The sequence below is a fragment of the Lithobates pipiens genome, unplaced genomic scaffold (assembly GCF_037356315.1).
Source record: "Lithobates pipiens isolate NorthernLeopardFrog02 unplaced genomic scaffold, aLitPip1_a1.2 Scaffold_18, whole genome shotgun sequence".
Taxonomy (NCBI): Eukaryota; Metazoa; Chordata; class Amphibia; order Anura; family Ranidae; genus Lithobates; species Lithobates pipiens.
The window spans coordinates 188596564-188618810 of NW_027507758.1; the positions used below are offsets into that span (position 1 = coordinate 188596564).

Consider the following 22247-nt stretch of genomic DNA (forward strand, 5'->3'; position numbering starts at 1 on the left):
GCCTACACTAAGGGACATATTCACTGCTGTCACCTCCTGTAATCACTCTATTGCAGCCCTCTCTGAGGACATTAAAGGGGTTAAAGCTGAAATAACGTTTGTCCGCCATGACATGCAAAAGCTCAGGGAGAGAACAGCTGCATTGGAAGGCAGACTGAGCACAGTAGAGGATGACCTGGCCCCCATGCAAAGGGATCTAAAATATAATTGCCATCTTACTGAACAGCACGCCATGCGACTTGATGAGATGGAAAATCGCATGAGACGCAATAATATTCGCGCTGTGGGGATTCCGGAACGTGTTGAGGGTAAAAACCCGGTAGACTTTATTGAAAATTGGTTGCTTGCCACCTTTGGTAAAGAAGCCTTGTCACCGCTTTTTGCAGTGGAACGTGCCCACCGGGTGCCGTCTCGCCCCCTACCTCCGGGCAATCGTCCCAGGCCCTTCTTGTTTAAACTCCTCAACTATAAAGACAGAGATACCATTCTTTCTAAAGCGCGGGGGTTGTCGGACAAGATGGAGATTGAAAATTCCAGGATTTCACTATTTCCGGATTTTTCAGCAGAGCTCCAGAAAAAGCGTGCAACATTTCTTGAAGTTAAGAGACGCCTTCGGGACCTTAACGTTCAATATGGAATGCTATATCCAGCCAGACTCAGAGTTACGGCACTGGGTTCAACGCACTTTTTTGATCGCCCCGCGGCGGCAGCACAGTGGCTTGACCAGGAGTACAACGCACTCAAAGCCGCCAAACTTCAAAGATCTCCTCCACGCTAACGGCACATTTCAACAGGCTGACTGGACTTCCACTTTTACAGGACCGGCAGAAGGCTGAGGTTTGTGGTTCCACTGTAACCCTACTAGAACTACAACATGTCTGCATATGTGAAACCCCGCTTGTCATCTGGGAGAGTCCTCTCTGGGTGTTTCCATGGCCTTCCCCCAGCCCCCAAGTTTCGGATGGGGCCTATTATTCTGCTATCTTCCCCGTGTGTGAGCCCCATGGGCTTTAATACAGAAGATGCTACGGTTTTTTGCCGTTTAACTGCTTTTCTTTTCTTTTTCTTTTTGATTCATTTTTTCTCTCTCAGGATCGCAACGGACAAGGACTATTTTCCGACCTGTCTGCACCCATCTGGGCGCCTCTTCCTAGCTGCGACAGCTCCTGTCGGACTTTTTTCTCTCCAGTCTTGGGACATCTCAGGTGATGCGACTTCCCAGTCGCTAGTCGCTGATAAATGTGTGTTAATTGCCTTTTTCCTCCCTGGTGGTTTACGACTGTTATTATGGTTACTCCTACTTACACTTATGTTTTGTATTTCTGATGGCTAAGATTAGATTTCTTTCTTGGAATGTTAGGGGACTGGGCAGTCCGGTGAAGAGGCTGGCGGTGCTTAGGCACCTTAAAGATATGAAGGCTGACATTGTGTGTCTGCAGGAGACACATTTTGCTCCTGCTGGTACTCCTAGCCTGGGTTCTAGACAGTATATCCACCAATACCATTCCACATACTCTGCCTATGCAAGAGGAGTGAGTATCCTAATTAAACAGCATGCACGTTTCTCCTGCTCCCAACAGGTTATTGATCCGGGGGGGAGGTACATTTTTTTGCTGTGTAAGCTTGCTACTATACAATGCATTATTGCCAATGTTTATATCCCGCCGCCGTATTCGGCAGAGATTCTTAGGCGCCTAGCTGGGTTTATGGCACAGTTCCCTGGCATACCCCTGTTGGCGATGGGTGATTTTAACAACTATGTCAACGGTTTGTGGGATAAGATTCCAACTCCTCCGGTAGTCCCCTCACGCCCTAATGGCGATACTCCTTTTGCAGCTCTGTTAGCTGAACTCGGGCTGGTGGATGTCTGGCGGAAAGCCCACCCCCACTCCCGTTTATATTCCTGTTGCTCTCCAGCGTTTGGGAGCTTGTCCAGAATAGACCTGGGACTGGGAAACTCCGCCCTCCTCCCCCTAATTAGAGATTCTGGTTATGGGGTTAGACATATATCAGACCACTCTTCTTTGTGGATTGAGATGTCCCTATCTACTGACCACGCACCTAGGAGTTGGAAGCTTAACCCCTTTTGGCTTGCATTATTCCCGCAGCCTGACCCCATTACAAGTGCTCTTAAACTTTTCCTGCAGGACAATTTAGGCTCGGCAGCTATAGATGTAGTCTGGGATGCAACTAAGGCCTTCCTTAGGGGACAATTTATCACTACTATAACTGATATAAAACGGAACACTAAAGCTTGGGAAATGGAGGTCAATAGAGCACTTAGAGAGTCGGAGCAGGCCTATGTTGACAACCCCTCGGAGGACACTAAGAGGGCTTGGTTGGGAGCGCAATCTATGTCCAGACAAGTAACTTTACAACTGGCAGAAAATAAAAGGTTTTTCCTCCAACAAACACACTTTGAGGAGGGGGAATCGACGGGCCATATGCTGGCTCTGCTGGCGAGGACCCAGGGTTCCGCGCCTATGACTCACTCACTGTGCGATTCGCAGGGAGTGACCCATTCGGACACTCCTGGGATCTTGTGGGTATTTCGATCCTTCTATGCAGACCTGTACTCCTCTAAGGTGCAGCCCGGTGATGGGGAGATTGGGGACTTTTTAAACGGGTGTGATATTCCATGCCTGTCTGCGTCGGACGGAGAGCTGTTGAACGCCCCCTTAACGGAGGAGGAATTGGCTTCTGCACTGGAACACTCTCATAATAATAAAGCTCCGGGGGCGGATGGTCTCCCATCCGAGGTATACAAGCGTTATGCTGGGGTTCTTTTGCCAACCCTTTTAAAAGTGTTTAATAACGCCTTAGAGACGGGGGTCCTACCTGCCTCTATGAATGAAGCAATCATAATTGTACTTCTGAAACCGGGTAAGGTAGCAACATCACCGGACGCATATAGGCCAATCTCCTTGCTCACGACAGACGTTAAACTATTAGCTCGGGTCTTGGCAACGAGATTATCTCTGGTAATACACAAACTGATCCATAGGGATCAATCAGGATTCATTCCATCACGTTCCACTGCCCTAAATATTCGCCGTTTATTCTTGAACCTACAGGTTCCTGTGGATAACCCCGGTAATCAGGCCATCCTCTCGCTGGACGCGGCTAAGGCCTTTGATAGTGTTGAGTGGCCTTATCTGTGGAAAGTGATGGAGCGGATGGGGCTGGGCAGTACATTTATTAGTTGGGTCCGACTGTTATATGCCAAGCCTACGGCTAGAATCAGAGCTAATGCGGAGCTCTCCGACCCATTCGTGCTGCACAGAGGCACGAGACAGGGGTGCCCTCTGTCGCCCCTGCTCTTTGCCATGGCGCTTGAACCACTTGCAGCCAGAATGAGATCGGCTCAGGATATTGTGGGTTTCTGCAGGCCCACTGGAATGGATGTGGTATCGCTCTACGCTGATGACACGCTTATATACCTGGGGGACACCCAGGGCTCCCTTACGGCCACCATGAACCTGATTACCCTATTTGGTACATTGTCAGGTTTTAAGATTAACTGGGACAAATCTGTACTGATGCCCTTGTCCCCTCTAACGGCTCCCTTACCCCCCTGTGCAAACATGATCCAGACGGTTACATCCTTTAAGTATCTGGGGGTGCAGATATCCCCCGAGGTGACGGAATATGCCAAACTGAATCTTATGCCATTGTTACTTAAGTTCAGAGATAAATGTAAGATCTGGTGTAAACTACCGTTATCGGTGGTGGGCAGGGTAAACCTCATTAAAATGGTGTGGGCCCCGCAGCTGCTCTATATTTGTCATAACTCCCCGACTTGGATCCCGAAACGTTGGTTCGATAAAATTGACTCTCAGTTTAGGGAATTAATATGGTGTAGAAAGACGGCCAGACTTAGTTTACTTACCTTGCAATATAATAAGGACGAAGGGGGGTTGGCACTTCCACACGCTAGGATGTATTTTTTTGCTTCGCAGCTCCAGCACATGGGTGGGTGGGGGTTGGATGACCCATTGGACCCGATCCGAAGGATACTGGCTGACACGGTCGCCTCGGACACAGCATTGTCTAGATTGGAGGCAGGCTTCCCTCATATGGACAGGGGTTCCCCGACAGTTATACTGCTGAATACACTGTGGTCTCATGTTAAAAAACTGCTACGAATACGTGGCTTCCTTGCCCTCACCCCTATTTGGCGGAACGCTAATTATGGTGAACTTTTTAAGCTCAAGGGATTTGGTAACTGGAGTGGGAGTGGTCTTCAGTATCTCTCGCAACTGTATAGTGGACGGGTACTGAAGTCCTTTATGGAAATACAAGCGGAGTTTGACATCCCTCGTAGGGATTTCTTTAAATATTTACAGTTACGTCATGCGTTGCAGACACAGGCACGGAGTGTGCAGCTCTCCCTAACAGACCATCCTGTGGTGAAGGAGATATTTATGAAGATTGACCGTAAAGGCATGATCTCTAGGGGGTATGCTATGCTTCTTGACGCGGTGCAGGACCCGGCACGTCTTCCATGTCGGCAGAGGTGGGAGGCGGACCTGGGGCCCATGGACGCGGAGACCTGGAACCTCTGCTTGTCCTCCGCTCCGTTGGTGTCGGTATCGGCCTCCCATAGGCTCTCCCACCTATATTTACTACATAGGACCTATAGAACTCCAGTTAAACTGCACAGTTGGGGTGTTAGAGGGTCTCCCCTTTGCCCTAAATGTATGCGGGACCATGGGGATCTTATGCACATGTTCTGGAGGTGCCCGAAACTAAAACGATATTGGGCGGGGAATTTTTGACACTATATCCTCAGTGTTCTCTGTTGGTATCCCGCGGTGTCCGTTGGTCTGCCTGCTGGGGGCCCTGGATGAGGAATCATTGACACCCTCGGCCCATACAGCCATTATCAGGTTACTATATGTAGCTAGAAAATTGATAGCGAGACTATGGATGACCCACAGGGTTCCCACCAGGCAGCAATGGATAGAACAGGTGAACCAGATGCTGATCAGAGAAAAGATAACATACCAACACAGAAACGCACCGCACAAATTTAATGCCATGTGGGGGGGGTGGCTTGAGGTCCCGGGACTAGCTCCCCACCAACTTATACAGGACAGACTTTTACAGGGTTAACTGAAGGTCCTAGGACCGGTATATGGAGGTACATAAATGGTTATGGTTCCAGGATGGGTCTAACTCTATGTCTCTCCCTTATCCGGTAATTGTACGGGGTGTAGGGAGACACCAATGGGACTGTGTACTGGGCTGTGGGCCGTAGTATATATGTAAGGTACCTATGCGACTGTTTCTTGATGCGGAGTGGTCTATGAGAGAACGATACTTTTGTTATTACTTTTGGTTCCTTTTTTCTTTTTCCTTATCTCCTTTCTTCTTTAATTTTTTGGTTTTATTGATATTTTCCATGTCTCAACAGTTTTCAAACCGAACCTATTTGTATTTCTATATTCTCTGTATACTTTTGGATGTAAAAAACAATGCTACTGTAAGACTGTACTTTACTCCTATGTTTGGTTTGTACTATAAGTGCTTTACAATAAAAACTTATTTGATTTAAAAAAAAAAAAAAAAAAACAAGTCTGAGTAGAACCCCTGGAAACGTTCCGATTCCGGAACAGGTACTATCAACCCACGATTCAGCAGGTCCCTTACCGCCCCCAAGAGGTTCTCCCGGCGAGCCGGGAGTACAGGTATGCTGGAGGGAAAGAATCTGTTTTGTGGCCAAGAGAGGAACTCTATCTTGTAGCCGGAGGAAATCAGATCACAGACCCATTGGTCGGACAGCCGAGAGGCCCACCGTGCTGCAAACTCCCGAAGGCGACCCCCCACCTGTGCAGCGGATGAGGGGCAAACCTTCATGTGGTAGCACTTTTGCTCACAGGCTTGCGGTTCCAGGGACTCTTATGTCCATCAGTGGTCGGCCTGTCGGGCTGGGGACGTTTAGTCGAAGCTCCGGCCATTTGTGAGTGGAAAATGAGGGCCCTTGCCTAAGCACTCAGAGGTTCATTACACACAGTGATATATTTCAAGCATTTCTTAATTTTTTTGGTAAAATCTTTACTTAGAAACAATTTAGCATGAAACAACATACAAATCAGATAGTCAAAAAACCTTAGTAAAATAGGTGATCGCCAGGAAAACATACAGACATATATAAACTATCTTTAGAATAAAGAAGAGGAGAGGGCATGCAATATATATGTAGAAATTATGCCTTGAAACAGGTCGATAAGTGTAACTTATTCCTGGACTTAGAATGGCAATGCATATGGTGATCAATATCCTGAAAATGTGTTCCTTGTTGGTCAGGGGAGCGGGGGATGGCTAGCAGCCAGCTCCGCTACCCCCTAGATGTTTGCATTGTTCAGAAGGTTAGGGGGACATCCCGCTGGCGGAAACCCCAGGGGAGGCCGGCCATGTCTGCCTCCAGTCTCCCCCGGTGCACCGCTCCAGAAGGGAATGCTTGTGGTGATCTGTTAGTGCAGCGAGGGAAAAACAAAGGCCAACCCCAATAGAGGGGTCTTCCCTCTCTACAGCTAGCTACTATGACCACAAGTCCAGTTAGTAAAAAAAAAAAAAAAGAAAAATTTGTAAAGCAGAAGAACCACAACCGAGTAACAAGGAGACAGTACATAGGGGGGGGGGGGGGAGAGAGAGAGTGAGAGAGTGAGAGAGTGAGAGAGTGAGAGAGTGAGAGAGAGAGAGAGAGAGAGAGAGAGAGAGAGAGAGAGAGAGAGAGAGAGAGAAGGGTGGGGAAAGGGTGTGGAGCATATCTGCGGTTCGGAGTAGTCTTTAGTTTTGCAACGAGCCTGCCTTGTCCGGGTCAAGCCACCTCTCCAGGGAGCAGAGGTAGGGGAAGGTTTTCACGGGGCATTAGTGCCACTGTCTATACGAGATCTGAGGGACAGTTCAGCTAGTTCTAGCAGTGACAGATCTAAGCTGGAGGTTACGTGCCCTAGGTCAGCCACAGTCTGTCCAGGGTCCCAATGTGGTGTTGAAGCATTCCACAGTACCTCTACAAGTCGCTATCCAGTCCAACCACACTCCCACACTTTGGTGGGGCACTCCCACCAAATGTGTAGGAGTGTGCCTTTATGGCCACATTCCCTCCAGCACCGATCTGATATCGAGGGGTATATACACACTAGATCAGCCGGCACCCTGTACCAGCATGACAGAATTTTGAAATTAGTTTGTGGTGTTTTAGATTCCATAGAGCTGGAGTGAGTGAGCTGCTAGATGTGTGTCAGCTGAGCCGCGGAGAAATCTAATTTTAGGTTTCGCTCCCATCGTATGTAAGCTGGTCTAGTGACTGGGGCAGTGGAGCTCAATAGGCGGTACATTTCTGAGATCATGTGAAGGATCGGTTCTTCCTCCACAGAGAGGTGTTCAAAAGGTGTGAAAGAGGAAATGTCCCATACAGATGGGCCGTGTATTTTAAGATGAGCCTTAATATAGGCTTACCTGTAGGTAAAAGTGGTTGTACAGGGTGTACAACCACTTTAAGAAGAAGGTGATCTAGATAGCCTGTGAACTGGATGCCCTGAGTTCAGAGATGGGCAGGCAGAAATGCCAAGACCACTGTGAACACTCTGGGAGCAGATGATAGGAATAATGGCAGTGTTAAACTGAAAGTGATTGTCTGCCATTGCTTAGCGCAAAGCATTGATGAGGTGGGAAATGGGAATAATTACATAGGAATCTTGAATGTCCACGAATGCCATGTATTCCCCATGTCTTAGAGAGGCAATTAAGCTAGCAATACAGTATAAAATTTTCTTATTTAATTTCCTTTAGATTCACCTTCCACTATGTAATGCAAGGGCCTGCCTAATTGCATACAATTCTTATATTGTTTTGTTAAATCTAAAAGGAAAATTGAAGAACTGTATAATGTACAGTGGGGAAAATAATTATTTGATCACCTGCAGATTTTGTAGGTTTGCCGACTTACAGAGAAATATGCCAAAACAACAAAGGAGTGGCTAAAGAAGTAACACATTAATGTCGTGGAGTGGCCTAGCCAATCTCCAGACCTTAATCCTACAGAAAACTTATGGAGGTAGCTGAAACTTCGAGTTGTCAAGCGACAGCCAAGAAACCTTAAGGATTTAGAGAGAAGATCTGTAAAGAAGAGTGGGTCAAAATCCCTCCTGAGATGTGTGCAAAACTGGTAACCAACTACCAGAAATGTCTTACCTCTGTGCTTGCCAACAAGTGTTTCTCCATCAAGTACAAAGTCATGTTTTGTTTGGGGATCAAATACTTATTTTACTCACTAAGCTGCAACTCAATTTATAACATTTGTATCATGTATTTTGTCTGGATTTTTGGCTGGTATTTTGTCTCTATCATTTAAAATACCCCTATGCTAAAGACAAACTTACAAAATCTGCAGGGGATCACATAATTATTTTCCAAACTGTATAACCAGCCTTACTGACCTATCAGATTCAATGCAAAATTTTGAAATTCGAAGAAATCTGTTTAAAGATTTTAAGGCCAGAAAAGGATGAATACACCCCCCCCCCCCCCCATGGTATTTAGTACTCTTAACCGTTTTTAATAGAACCCTTTGAACCTGTCTTTGCTGATACTGACACCACAAAAGAAGAAAGTGATCAGGTGGTAAAGGTTTGAACTCTTTTGCACCCTTTTAAAACCACTGATTGACTCCACAGGTTTGGGACATCTGTGACCCAGAAAGAAAAGCAAACTGTAGCAGATGTCCTCATACTTAGAAATGAAGGAATCTCTTGGTTGCGAAAAGGGCTTAGGGGGAGGCTTTCTGGCCTTTGTGAGCTAAGCCTTGTTCCGAATGGAAGGGCTGAATTTAGGTTTTGAAGTTAAAGCCTGGTTGGAGTGAACAAGCGTTCTGTGTTTAGAAAAGCTAGGGGATCCTGAGGAGGGGAGTTTTGAGAAGTAAAACCTACCCAAACGTGATGAATTGGTCAGGTGCCTTGCTAAACAAATGTCTTCCTTGGAAGGGCATGTGTGTGAGGTGTCTTTTGCAGGCAGTTTCAGCTGTCCAAGCTTTAAGCGATAAGGTTAAACGCATGTGAATGGAAATTAGAGTTATTCTGGAAATTTGTCTTGTGACATGTTTGAGGGCATCCACACAAAAAAGCAGAGCAGAAGGCAACTGCTGTAATTGCTCAGTAACAACACAATCCTAGTTCAGTTAGCTGCAGGTTGACATACTGAAATTGCAGTATAAGCTAGTTGCAGGGCTGGGTCCTTCTAGGAGCGTATCAAATTTTCTATCTACAGAAACTTCAAAAGAAGAAACTTCAAGAGGTACAGGGAGATATTTGCCTAGGACAAACATGGCAGGATCAACCACAGGGATAGCCTACTTCTTTGCAAACTCTTATTTTACTGGATACAGTTCAAAGATTTGAGAGGAGTGAAAAGACTTTCTGGAGTGATCAAGTCCTTCTATACCACAGATTCGGTTACTGAATAGGGAATGTTTTGCAGGTCCCTTATAAACCCCTAGGTACATGGTGAGATAGAGAAGAATCAGGTTGCATAATGTTAAGGCTTTTACAGACCGGGGCAATAATCTTTTCAAAGTTAACAAAAGCATATTGCATGAAGCTCCCCTTTATTATAGTAAAGCTGAGGAAGAAAATCCTCAGCAGCTTCCTCCAATACTTTCTCAATATCCTCTTCGACCAGTAATTTGGGATCCAACTCTGGTTGAGAAACTGGAGTAGAAGGTGTGTGCGTTTTTGGGCTCTAGACAAAGATGACCGTATTAAGGCTGCAATCCTTTGTTTAAATTGTGATATAGATGCAGAAAATTCTGCTTTAAATAGATAGGCTGGTTGTTGCTTGACTGAAATAGTGCCACAATTGAATGCCGAGATCGATGAGCCAGTTCTTGCTCTGATGCAAGGGACACATCGTCACTCTGAGGCTGAGTATTGTGTGGGCCTTTGGCATTTTTCATTGGTTCCCTTTCGCCTGGTCTCCACCATAACTAAGTGAAGGTTTTTCCCTGTGGGATACTCTCAGAATAGGGTGTCTAGACAGTCTTGTAACAAATCCTCCTGGTGAATAGGGAAAGAGGAAGTGCCTTCGTACTTTATATGGGCTCTAGGTGTAAGTGGCAGTAAAGTGTGCGACCGGTAGTCCTCACACACTTGGTTATCCACCTCATTTCAGTTTTGGCACAAAGTTTCAAATATTTACACTCCGAAGCCAATGCATTCCAAACATACCGTAGCACCGTTTTTTATAGTACCAATCAAAGAAAAAGAATGACCCTATCTTGCCTGTCCACAACGCTGTACTGTATGTCATGTTATTAAATGAATACAATCTGGTCATAAAGTATTTAGCATTAAAATTAGTTACCCATCTTCACTGCAGCTTTCTTCAGAAAAGAAATCTTCTCCACTCCAGGAATGATAGTATCGAACAATATGTGGATGCTCTAAAACAGCTAAAGCTTTAACCTCGGAGACATCTTTTCTAAATATGAATATAGAAATAGAAATTATGTTACAATTATTAATGGCAAAAGACCTTTTATACTCAAGAAACATTGTCACTTTTACCCATTTAGGGCAACAGGGTGTGGTTGCCACAATGCTCCCCTGTAGCTAAAAGCAACACATTTTGCAGTGCCGGTCACAAAAGGAGTGGCAAGGGAGTGCTGGAGAGCAGAGTTTGCAAGTGTGCTTGATACAGGCATGTACAATTTTAGTCCATCATAATAAAGGTTTTAAGATAGATGTTAATAGCCAATATTTTTCTCATCATGGTGGAGGTGAACCATAAAATTTGGGTTTATAAAACAGGGCAAAAAAAAAAAAAGACAAATTAAAGCTCTATTAAGAATCCTGACAAAAAATAAATAAATAGTAAAGGTCTTGCGAGCTACTAAATCAAAGTCCCCCTATCTTATAATAGTTTAATCACAGCTGCTAGCGATATAACCACTGGGTTATATTGCCCACTACAAGAGTAGAACACTAGGCAGAAAAAAAACTCAGCACCACCTATGGGCAGTCCTAGCTGACATAACCCCCCCACCATAGGCAATCCAGTTTGTCAGAGAGCAGTGTCCGAAGTAAAAATTCCAATAGAGGGGTGAGTGCTGGGTTCGCCAATGAACTCGGGGAAAGGGATTTTATGGTGAGTAACAAAATTTTCTCTTTCGTTTATTGACAGATACAGCTCTTTTCAGAATCTCAACCATTAGGATGTCCCAAAGCAGTGCCTCAATGAGGGGAGGGCAAACCAAAAAGCAAACAGGTAAACATGCCAACCATCCAAACAGCCCCTAAAGCGGTCAATGAGGAACCATATGCAGGGGACTGCAAAACCTTGCCGTCAAAACAAGTATTTGAAAATGCAAACAAACCAACATTGGAAAGATTTGAAAAAGTGCCCACAGACCACTTGGTAGTTCGCCTCGCAAACCTGAGAAACAGGTGCCAGAAGCCAAACACAGGAGACACCAATTGCCCCAGAGGATCACACCTTAAAGTGGAAGGGCATAGCCTGCCCCTTAATAGTACCCACCTAAACAGATGTCTGCCAGATCCAATGGGGCAGAGGAGACCACCAGGATTTCAGTTGGGCTGTGAGCAGGAAAAAGAGAATGTGATCTCCACAGGAGATTGCTGTGGATAGGCACACACGAAACACTTGGACCACATCCAAATTCATGCAACCCCTTCAGGATGCGTTAGCTGTGGATACAAGGAAGGCAAGACAAAGTCCTCAGTTAGGTGGAAATCCGAAACCACCGTTGGCAGAAAAAGGAGGGGCACAGATGAAGAGCCATCCTATACAGCAGTAGATCCATATAGGGGGACTTAAAGGAGAAGACCACTAGCGCAGACACCTGCCCTGTCAAAGCACCAATGGTAGTAACAGGGAACGCACAGGGTTGTGCCAGGCAAAAAACCCTTTGAAGAAAAGTGTGAAGTAGGAAGAGTGCAACCAAGGGACGCTGAAACAAGACAGCGAGAGCAGAAAACTGGACTCGTTAAAAAGGTACTCAAGGCAAGAATTGGCCCAGAGCTATGTTAAATAAGGGCCAGCACGCAAGCCACCGAACAGGGGCGTGGAAGGACATCCAGAGCCCTGCTCCAGGCACTAGAAGCCTTCCAGGCCTGATGATATATCCTTCAAGGGACATATTTGCAAGGCCCCCAATGTTGCAGGAAAACACCCCGTTCCACAAAAAAAAACAGCTTGGAAAAGCCACGCCTTCAAAGCCAGACACAGTAACAAAGCAACCGCCAGAGGGTGACCGTGATCAGCTACACCTCAACAGCGTCCTGCGTACCAGTCTGGAGCCACCAGAATGACTGGGATCCCTTTGGCCTCTATCCTGTGATCCTGTGCAGCAGGCTATGCAGAAGCTTGGAAGAAAGAAGGGAGTAAGCGAGACGAAACTAGTCAGATGACACCACCAGTGCATCTGCCAGGGGCTCCACACATACGCAACAACCGGGCACCTTCCTGGCAAAGACTCCTGAAGAACCATGTCTAGGGTTCGCAGCGGAGGCAGAGCTGAGAAAACATGCCCAGGTGCAGGGAACACTCCCCCCTGATCCAGTGTGAGACGACTAGGGTAATCCGCCTGCCAATTCGACGCCACAAAAGGTGCACGGCTGAGAAAGCCAGAACATGCTGGCAGGAAGCAGAAAGCCTCCAGCGCTGCTGCAACACTTCTTGAGCTACCTTGTTGGTTGACAAAGGCCATTGCAAAGGCATCATCCAATCAGACCCTGACCAGAAGCCTCAGGAGAAAGTTCATCCAGTGTTCCAAAAAGTACTCAAACACTTGCATTGATGGGCAAGCAAGCCTGCTCTGAAATCCAACAGCCTCAGGTAGATTTCAAACTCAGGACTACTAACAAGATGAACAGGCCGACAACTGTCATGACAGCAGTCCAAAGGAGGGGAAGAAGGGACTGATTGACCTATAGGGCAGGGGACAGGAAACCTCATGGGAGGGAGGCCCTCATCGATCATTCCAGATTAAGCCAGTCACCCAGGAAGATTGTAGATTCATCCCACTTGGACAGGATTTGCTCCAGCAGAATTCTGATGCAGAACTGTGCATATGGGACAGCCTCAAAAAATGGACATCATAAAGACCCAGAGCCTACACGCAAGACCTCACGGAAGAGCTCTAGTGAGACAAGAACTGTTGGACCGGGCAGACTTGAGCTCAAGGACCCATATGAAGCCCTGCTTGGAGCACATTGTGATCCCCACGCTGTCCGTCAGCGTGACCAGGGAGTTCACTAGCAGGAGTAGGACATCCGAATAACCAGTCACGGCAATCCGCCGTTGTCTCAGCAACACTAGGACTGGAGCCAGTACCTTGGAGAACACCCGAGTTGTTGAAGCAAGCCCGAAGGGAAGCACAAGTGGCAAAAATCTGCATCTACAACCACAAGCATAGAAACCACTCGCACATCGTATGTCCCTTGCACATGGAAAATGAGCAAACACATCCTTGATGTCTACAGATGCTAGAAAACAACCCAGATTAAGGGAAGCCACAACATATTTCTACAGGCAGTTAGGTGGTGCTGTTGCAGAGCTTTTTTTGTGCGCAAGTCAGTGCTGGGGCAGTGTGGTGTGAGAGGGCGTGTGTGAGCAGTGAGCCAGATCGGACCTCCCCATCCCCAAGAGCAGCAGCCAGCGGATCGGACCCCCCCCCCCCCCGACCAGACCAGATCCCCCCCATGACCGAGAGCGGCTGCGAGTGACCCGGGGACCTACAGCGGCAGCAGAGCAGGACATCATGGTGTGGGAGCGGTTGTTCTAGGGACAGTATCAGCCAACAGATGTGGACAAAGAGGTGGGAGGACATTCACTGGAACCGGGAGGTGGAAGGCTGACAGGGAGAGGCAGTGGGTAAGTGAATTGCAGGAGAGAGTGAATGTGTGAGACAGATTAGAGAAGCGGCACTGAAGGCTACCGACTGCTAGTGTCAGATTACAAGGGGGGGGCTGTGCAGAGTGACAGAGAAACAAACTACAAAACCTAACTGAATGTATGGGAGTATTGTGTGTGTATCTGTGTATTGTGTGTACCTCAGTATTGTGTGTGTATTGTGAGTACCTGAGTATTGTGTTTGTGTATTGTGAGTACCTGTGTAGTGCATGTGTATGTGTATTGTGAGTACCGGAGTACTGTGTGTGCACGTGGACTGTATTGTGAGTACCTGTGTATTGTTGAGTATTAGTGTCAGGAAGCTAGTTGTTAGTTAATTTGGACAGGGTATAATCCTCAATTCCCATCAAATTAGTAGGTACGATGCCTGGCGGGTGTGGAGATGCGACTCGGTGTACATTTTGCCGGATTTATGAGCTCCTCGATCATCCGATCAAAGGCAATACTGCTGTGCAAAATGTAAGCACATTGTTTTCCTGGAAGCCCAGGTTCTGAATAGGGATGAGCCGAACACCCCCCGGTTCGGTTCGCTCCAGAACTTTCGAACGGACCCCAAATTCAAACGAACTTTAGAACCCCATTGAAGTCTATGGGACTCGAACGTTTGAAATTAAAAGTGCTAATTTTAACGGCTAATATGAAAGATACTGTCCTAAAAAGGGTTTGGGGACCTGGCTCCTGCCCCAGGGGACATGGGTCAATGCATAAAATGTTTTTAAAAATGGCCGTTTTGGCGGGAGCACCGATTTTAATGACGATTAAAGTGAAAAAAAAAAGTTAAATATTCCTTTAAATATGGTGCCTGGGGGGTGTCTGTAGTATGCCTGTGAAGTGCCACGTGTTTCCCGTGTTTAGAACAGTCCCTGCACAAAATGACATTAAACGGAAATAACACCATTTAAAACTGCTTGCGGTTTTAATGTTATATCTGGTTCCTGCAATATGGTTGAAAATCATTGAGAAAAATGGCATGGGTAGCCCTCCCTGCCCATTACCAGCCTATTTGGGTCTTGTACGCATATTAAGGGGAACCCTGTACCCATATTAAAAAAAGGAAATGCGTGTGCATAATTGTGGGCATAAAATTGGGTATCTGGATTGTACGATTATTTTTTTTTATTATTTATTTATTTGTTTCTAAGGTTGAACTGGATGGACTTGTGTCTTTTTTCAACCTGACTAACTATGTAACTATGTAACTATGTAACTATGTAACTATGTGTGGCCCCCAGGCCCTATATACTCAGAACAGCAGTATACAGGCGGTGCAAACAAGAACTGTGTAGGTTTGTTGTGTTAAGTTGAATCGGTTTGTAATTTTCAACTGGTACATTTTTAAAGTGTAGCTCCAGTCAAAAAAACTATTTTTAAGCTTTTTGGAAAACATAGGGAAGGGTTATCACCCCTGTATAATTTGTTTTGTCGTCCATCTTTTTTCATCTCACTTGCTGTTGTCTCCTTCCGTTTGCAAGTAGGAGATGTTTGTAAATTGGATGTTTGAAAGTAGGGGCCTGCCCTATATGCTCTGCAGAAATGGCGGAACAAGGTGTTGGTTTTGCCACAACATTGTAAGCCCTCAAAGTGACTCTTGGTGGGTGCTGGAGCGCGCTGCTGTAAACGATTATATCAAGAATTGTAATTACATGCCATTGTTGAACAGTGGTAGAAAAATTGACCTTTGGTGGTTGTGGTGCTGGTGCCACAACACTATAAGTCCTCACCATTACTCTGGGTGGGCACAGGAAGGGGCCCTCCTGTGAAATATTATATCAAGAATTGTAATTACATGTCCCTGTTAAACAGGGGCAGAAAAATTGGGCCTTAGGCACTGGTGCCACCACACTGCAACCTCTGCCATATACTCTAGTTTTATTGCAGGAATTAGCCCTGCTGCAAAGCATTGCATCAAAAATTGTAATTAAACGCCCCTGTTAAACAGGGGCAGAAAAATTGGGCCTTAGGCATCACCCAGAACCAGAAATGTTCTTCCAACATATCAGCCGAGGAGGAAGAGGATAGACAATCAACATAACAGGACAGTCACTCAGCATCAGCATGGGCAGTCTTGAAGGGATGTGATATTTCAAAAAAAATTATTCGGTTACATCAGCTTCAGGTGCTTGGTAGCTGTGGGTGATCCAAGACTGATTCATCTTGATGAAGGTCAGTCGATCAACTGATTCGGTGGACAGGCGCACCCTGTGATCGGTAACAAAGCCACCAGCAGCACTGAAGGTGCGTTCCGAAAGAACGCTGGATGCAGGACAGGGCAGTAGCTCAATTGCATACTGTGCAAGCTCTGGCCAGTGATCCATCCTCAAGACCCAGTAAGCCAGAGGATTTTCGGTGGGAAAGGTGTCCAAGTCTGACCTTGCCCCTAGGTATTCCTGCACCATGTAAATCAGACGCTGGCGATGGGTGCTGGAACCGATCATACTTTGGGGCCGCGGACTAAAAAATTGTCTGAAAGCATCAGTCAGACGACCACCTTCTCCACCGCTCCTTCTGACCGATGCCTCAGCAACACGTTGTCCAGGACCAGGAGTTTGTAACCTCCCAGTCTCTGGGAACGCGTTGCACAGACCTTTCTGCAAGGCCTCCCGGAGATGTCTCATCCTCTGCTCCCTCTGCGATGGCAAGATAAGGTCGGCAACCTTACCCTTGTACCGTGGATCAAGGAGAGTGGCCAGCCAGTAATGGTCCCTCTCCTTGATCTGAAGAATACGAGGATCCTTCCGCAGGCTTTGCAGGATCAGGGAGGCCATGCAGCGTAGGTTAGCTGAGGCATTCGTTCCGGAGTCCTCTGGGTCACTAAGGACAACATGATCCGCAGCTACCTCCTCCCAGCCACGTACAAGTCCACGTGTTTCTTGGGACTGTAAATCATCCCTACAAGACTGCTGCTTGTACTGTCACTGCTCACCATCCTTGTGGCCTCCTCAAACGGTGACAGGACAGTGCATGCATCCCTGATCATGCCCCACTGGCGTGGTGAGAAAAAACCGAGCTCCCCTGACCCTGTCCTGGTGCCTTAGTCGCACAGGTACTCATTGATGGCCCTCTGCTGCGTGTGCAGCCGCTGCAGCATGGCCAACGTTGAGTTCCACCTGGTGGGCATGTCACATATAAGGCGGTTCTTGGGCAGGTTCAACTCCTTTTGGAGCTCAGCCAGCCGAGCACAGGCATTAAATGATCGGCGGAAATGCACACAGACTTTCCTGGCCTGCTTCAGGACATCCTGTAAGCCGGGGTACCTGCCCAAGAACCGCTGCACCACCAGGTTAAGGACGTGAGCTACACAGGGCACATGGGTCAGTTGTCCCTGTCGGAGGGCGGAGAGGAGGTTGGTGCCATTGTCACAAACCACCATTCCTGGCTTAAGCTGGTGTTGCGTCAACCACCTCTCGGCCTGCCCCTGCAGAGCTGACAAAACATCCGCCCCAGTGTGGCTCCTGTCCCCCAAAGAAACCAGCGCAAGCACGGCATGGCATCGTTTTGCCTGCGTACTTGCGTAGCCCCTGGAACGCCTACGAAGCACCGCTGGTTCTGAGGACAGAGCACTGGAAGAGGCCATGGAGGAAGAAGAAGAGGAGGGGGTGGAGGAGAGAGGTGTGTCACAACCAATAGTAGCATTTTGGAGGCGTGGTGGCGGAACAACCTCCAACACAACGGCACCTTGTCCTGCATCCTTCCCAGCTGCCAGAAGAGTGACCCAATGGGCCGTGAAAGACAGGTAACGTCCCTGTCCATGCCTGCTGGACCATGAGTCAGCGGTAATATGCACCTTACCGCTGACCGCCCTGTCCAGCGAGGCAAGGACATTGCCTTCCACATGCCGGTAGAGAGCCGGAATCGCCTTCCGTGAGAAAAAGTGGCGTTTGGGGACCTGCCACTGAGGAACCGCACATTGTACAAACTCACGGAAGGGGGGCGAGTCTACCAACTGAAAAGGCAGCAGTTGAAGTGCTAGCAATTTAGCCAAGCTAGCATTCAACCACTGGGCATGTGGATGGCTGGGAGTGAACTTCTTTCGCCGGTCCAGCAGCTGGGGCAGGGACATTTGCCTGCTATAATCGGACGTGGGTGTACTGCTAGCAGAGTTCCCGGAAGCACTTGGCTGTGACACACCTAATTCTACACCTTCATTCCTCTCAGAGCAGGTTTCAGAGAGGACTGAAGGTCTAGTGGGGTTGGAGATGCCAGCTGATGAGGAGCAAGGAGAGGTCCGCTTTGTTCTTTGGTGTGGGTCTTTGAGGTACGCTTGCCAACGAGCTGCATGGCAGGTCAACATATGTCTGGTCAAGCATGTGGTGCCCAAGCGGCTGATGTTTTGGCCACGCGAGATACGCTTGAGACATATGTTGCAAATAGCAGCGGTGCGATCTGATGCATTCGTCTCAAAAAAGGCCCACATCAAAGAACTTTTAGAATAACGCGCAGAGGCAGCACCCTGCACAGGCGGAGCTCTGCAGTGTGATTCAGTCGGTGTGCTGCCCCTAAGCTGGCCCCCGGAGGGCATCCTGCCTCGTTGGACATGTGCCTCCTCCTCCTCCTCTCTCCTTCCAGGCACCCACGTGGAGTCAGTGCCCTCATCATCCCCTCCCTCTTCATCGCTGTAGCAAACCTGGCAGTATGCTGCAGCTTGTGGAACATGACTGCCAGATTGCTGTCCTTCTTGAGCATCCCCTCTCTCTGCGCTCACGCTACTGCCTTCCTCTAGCTGAGTGTCATCATCAGAGACCACAAAACACTGGGCATCCTCCTGGAGCATGTACCCAACACTGTGCTCAAAGAGTTCAGGAGACTCCTCAGGAGGACGTGGTGGGTCTAGGGAAGGAGTCACTGATGATGACATTGAGAGGAGGGAAGACGATGCGTTGGCAGCTGCTTTGCTAGTACCCTGAGACTGGGTGAGAGAGGATGAGGAGGATGAAGAGGGCTTGGTCATCCACTCTACCAAGTCGTTGGCATGTTGCGGTTCAACATGTCCAGCTGCCGAAAAGAAGGACAAGCGTGTCCCATGGCCACGTGCTGATGACAATGCACCGCGTCCACGACCAGCACTGTTGTCTCTAGACACAGAGCCTGCTTGCCCTCTTATCGGCTCGCGCCTGTCTGCCTCTCCTTGCTGGCTTTCCAGACATGTAAAACAGCAGTGTAATGGAGTCACACAACACGCACTAAGCCCTGCAGATGGCTCTATTAGAGAACAGCAATAAAGGGTAGATACAGGTGTATATTGTGCTGGAGGCACAAAAAACCCACTAACTCCTGCAGATGCCTTTTTTTATAGAACACCAGAGATAAAGGGGTATATACAGATGTATACTGTGCTGTGCTGGAGGCACACACAACTTCCAATAACTCCTGCAGATGGCAAGTGGGCTCAAATAGATAAGAGCTATGTAGGTGGATATAGCGGTGTGTACTGGGTACAGAGCACACAGACAGCACGCACAAGCTCCTAACACTACTGACTGCAAGCTCTATTATAAAAGATAGATCACTAGCTATATAGGTGAGGTGAATATAGCGGTGTATACTGCGGTCAGGGCACACAGACAACAACCACTACACAACAGCAAGATCGAAAATCGTCCGAAAACGATCAGTGTGTACTGTGTTGAAGGTACACAGAACACCCAGTAACTGCTTCAGACGCCAACACACTACACTAGGCCGCCGCGCTGGCGGCCTTATATAGTGTGGGGCGTGTACTACACAGCCTGAGCTATGATTGGCCACAGGCATCCTGCCTGTGGCCAATCATGGCTCTCCTCGCTGCTGGCGCTGTGATTGGCCAAACATGCGGGGTCACAGTGCATGCTTGGCCAATCATGAGCCAGCAATGCAATGCGATGACGCAGTGCATTGTGGGCCGTGAGCGCCACACGAATTTGGCGCGAACGGCCCATAACGTTCGGAATTCGCTGAACGGGCGAACAGCCGATGTTCGAGTCGAACGTATGTTCGACTCGAACACGAAGCTCATCCCTAGTTCTGAACTAGGGAAGCAACGATTAACACTGAGAAGACCTTCTATACTAAAGGAGAGTTGGGATCGTACCCAGCAGGGGCCAGCACAGAGGCGGGCGGAAATAAAGAGGCACAAGCACCAAAGCAGAGTAGATGGGAGACAGTCAGGAAGGGTAGAGAGGAAAGTGCCAGGGAGGCCGGTCCTGAGCTGGAACATCCCAAAAAGTATGCCCCGTTGAGTGACATTTGTGAAATCAGTCAGGGACCAGCACTGCTGGAACCGAGTGACTCCCCTAGCTGCCAGAGGAATAACTCCTCCAGACATGGTGGGAGTAAAACCAAGGGGAAGGAAAGACACATTCTGGTGGTAGGGGACTCAATTCTTAGAAGAACAGAGAGGGCAATCTGTCACAAAGACCTGAAGCGCCAAACTGTATGTTGTCTACCGAGTGCTCGGGTTCGGCACATTATGGCTCTGGTGGACAGATTACTGGGAGGGGCTGGGGAAGACCCAGCTGTCATGGTGCACATTGGCACCAATGACAATGTCAGAGGAGGATGAAGTGTCCTAAAGAACGATTTTAGGGACTTGGGAGCTAATATTGTGGAAAAAAGACCTCCAAGGTAGCATTCTTATAAATACTACCAGTATTTTTCTAGCCACACCAGAAAGGCAGAGGGATATTAGGGAAGTAAATAAGTGGATGAGGAGCTGGTGCAGTAACGAGGGGTTCCTAGAGAACTGGACCGACTTCTCAGTTGGTCACCATGTCTATAGTATGGACGGACTGCACCTAAATGGGAAGGGTGGGAGTGAAGATGGCTGACAGAGGGGCTTTTAAAATAGACAATGGAGAGGAGAGTCCAGAGGTAGAGATAGTCAGCGTCGAACATATTTCAGAGGGTCGTATTGGGGGCATTAGTGGTAGGTTGACTCGCCTACTATGTAACCGAACAGATGGGTTGCACCTGAAACCTCCAGACCAGCACAAGGCAATATAGGGCCTACAGGTCCAGGGTCAGAAGAGTCCTGTCATTTTTGGGACCATGAACAGAGTTGAGTAAAAACCTCAGAACTGTTCCATCTCAGGTACCGGAGCAAGCATCCCCTGGCCTGTACTGCACAAGGTCGAAGGGCAATGATGGGATATGAAATGTGGAGGGAATGAATAGCTCTGGTGAAAAAGGGAGGTCCATGGAGCTGAGAGCAGCAAGATGACCCCCTACCCAGGAAACTAATAGGACAATCTACAAGACAAGGTGGACTTATCTGTGGGCCTGGTATACTTCTGGATCCAGGAGACAGAGCGCTTGGAAGGAGAGGAGCAGCATCTAAGGATGCATTACATACATACTTCAGGCCCTGGACCAACTGGTCCGCCAGATGCACATACACACAATGCAAACCACACAATGGTAAACCTAGGGCAGGTAACCAATTTTGACCTGCAGGCCGTAGGATGCTTAAAGGAGAGAAACGCCACACCAGCAGCATAGTTGCATTACACAACCTATAAATGGAAGGCTTCCCCAGAGGGGGTGCAATCTGCTACCTCTGCAAAAGGGTAACGTACCGCAAAGCGCTGCAAAACCACAAATAAGGCCACTTAGATGCTCCCGGACACAGTTCAACAGTTCAGCCAAGTATGCTGGGTTTCAGCCTGCTAATGTGCACCAAAAGGGATGACCACCGTACTGTTGGACTCTAAAGGTATTCTCCCCGTCAATGTACTCATCAACCACAGACAGGGACTACATTGATGTAAAATGGAGAGAACCCAATGCCCATCTTTGCCATGCTGAACCACAGCAGAGAGCAACCTACGTTGGTTGTGACACCACAGACTATGTCCGCCTACCCAATTGCGGTTATGCCAACCAAGGTAATAATTGGAGGGGAGCATCAAGCCATGGATCCGACCTGGGCCCTCTGCAGGGTTACTAAGGTAACCCCTGCACACCTGGCATATCTGGGGAGGTGCCCCCAGGAGTAGCCTGTACTGTGCAGGGGCACTCTGTGATGGGGGGGGGGGGAAGAAATCCTTTAAAACCATTTACAGGAACCCTGTCCAGAGCAGCAGTCCAGCCACAGGTAGACCACCTGCATGCAGTGGATGGGCTAGGGATTTTCTCCCCATATACAACAGACTCACCATTAGAGGGGGCGGGAGGTGAATGCAAAATGGCACACCCATTCCTACAGAGTCCACCCTTCAGCATCGCCCACTGGGTAAAGCAGCCGCTCACTTTAGCCTGTGGTTAGGGCCCACGACCAAAATGGCGCCTGGTCCTGGAGGCCGCAAGACATGCAGCCTAAAGTTAAAGTAGTGGGGAGCCCA

General features: G+C 48.0%; 1 protein-coding gene across 1 annotated transcript in view; it reads right to left on the minus strand.

The window, feature by feature from the left end:
• LOC143987597 (interferon-induced, double-stranded RNA-activated protein kinase-like) overlaps nt 1-22247 on the minus strand; it is a 365105-nt gene that overhangs the window by 125709 nt on the left and 217149 nt on the right. The window contains 1 exon segment of the mRNA XM_077486451.1: nt 10363-10479. Coding sequence (XP_077342577.1) covers nt 10363-10479 — 117 coding nt within the window.